The 1,504-nt window shown below is 39.6% G+C and overlaps 1 protein-coding gene across 3 annotated transcripts in view; it reads right to left on the bottom strand.

Annotated features, from left to right (window-relative positions):
• Positions 1-1,504, bottom strand: part of LOC106954520 (uncharacterized) — a 51,223-nt gene that overhangs the window by 21,181 nt on the left and 28,538 nt on the right. For all 3 annotated transcript variants that reach the window (XM_015044068.1, XM_015044066.1, XM_015044067.1), the window contains exons 21-24: positions 559-672; positions 394-454; positions 225-269; positions 75-131 (exon numbers count right to left, since the gene is read on the bottom strand). In XM_015044068.1, coding sequence (XP_014899554.1) covers positions 75-131; positions 225-269; positions 394-454; positions 559-672 — 277 coding nt within the window. The remainder of the gene's footprint in view (positions 1-74; positions 132-224; positions 270-393; positions 455-558; positions 673-1,504) is intronic.

The raw sequence follows: 1,504 nt of genomic DNA, 5'->3' as shown, positions 1-1,504 counted from the left end.
GGTGGATAAAATAAGAAAAGGGGGACACCGTGGATCCGTTTGTTCGCTCTTTGACTGCCAAACAGGCTACTCACCTAGCAGAGGAAACTGTTCCTTCCATTTATGTTTGCAGAATGTCTTCCTCTGTGGAACTGAAAGGGCATTTTACAAAAATGTGTACGTCAGATTAGAGCAATAGGTGATTTCAATTTACTTTGGATTCTTTATCATTATACTCTACAAACCTCTATGCATAAAACCACGATACCGCACTTGAAGGCTGTGAAACACTGTAGTCACAAGAAGAACAGAGATTTCTAAATTTTGGGTTATTTCACCAGAGAAAAATACAGAAATAATGTTTGTGATGCTCAACAAACAAGCTTGTTCAAAATTAAGGAAAAGAGTTTTTACCTTGTTCGTAGCGAGTGTCTGTCAGTAGCCACTGAAATACTGAGTGTGGAACGTCAAAAATCTACAAATGTAACAGATATAGCATATTTATGATAAAAAAAAAAGACACCCAAAGGAAAGAGTAAGTTGCAGATATAAACGTATTGTTAAAAATTTGTAGCTGACCTTCAAGAAGATCCGGCCTCCATTATGTTCCTCCTTCCATGCCGTCCACCTCAGGGTCCTGTCGTCCAGGTCTCCGTCCCAGCCAAAAGGCAGCAGCCAGGGATTCTGATACAACTGAGAATATTAAACAAGCCAGTGGTTAAATTAATGTTTTACTGAAATAAACAGCTGCTGCATCTGTTATTATGCAATAGTCAGCCACACCCATAACCTCCTCTCAGACTCCTGCAGACTGACTATTGTTCAGCTCTCCACCTAACGGGTCCGAGAAGCCTCCAACTCCTGAGTATTACTCCAGATGAGAATTTAAAGGACATTCTGTTTAAGCTGGGCGCAAGAAAGATGCATCTAGACTCTAACTACCTTCAGATCCAGAAGCTATGACCCTTTACAGTTAATGAAACAGTCATTTGAGTAGCCCGCAAAAGCCTGACTTCAAAAACCACTCCTGTTAACGGTAGCTCTTTCTCTATTAATAACGTGCACTTGTTACAGTCTAGATAATTTTAGAGACTCGGCACGAGTCCCAGGGTCATTATTTATCATAACCAAAGAAACGTCTGAAGCCCCCTAGTTTCCTAGAATCATGAACATTGATTTTAATTTAACCAGAAGAATCGATTTTCAGTTGACTTAATTTAACTGTCCACAGCATCAATTAGACTTCAATGTTTTATTAGCAAGCTTTAGCAGGGAAAAATGACATACAGCTTCTTAAATTAAAAATCAAGAAGTTAACATATTTTAAGAAATTTTGAAATTACACCTCCTTCCAATCCCTACACTGTGTCACTGATCTAAAAGAGGCTTTGGGATGCAGTTCTACTCGTCCCTAGATGCTGAGTTGGTCTTGGCAGCAGAAACCTTTAATTTCCATGGTCAGAGTCCCGTCTTGTCGTGGCAGAATCCTTCTTAGAATAGATCCACAGTCGAACTGGTGAATATC

Source organism: Poecilia latipinna, unplaced genomic scaffold (assembly GCF_001443285.1).
Source record: "Poecilia latipinna isolate Pla-1442-1.1 unplaced genomic scaffold, P_latipinna-1.0 Scaffold662, whole genome shotgun sequence".
In the NCBI taxonomy this organism is placed as follows: domain Eukaryota; kingdom Metazoa; phylum Chordata; class Actinopteri; order Cyprinodontiformes; family Poeciliidae; genus Poecilia; species Poecilia latipinna.
Note: the sequence above shows the minus strand (reverse complement) of the source record. Positions and strands in the feature narration are given on the sequence as shown.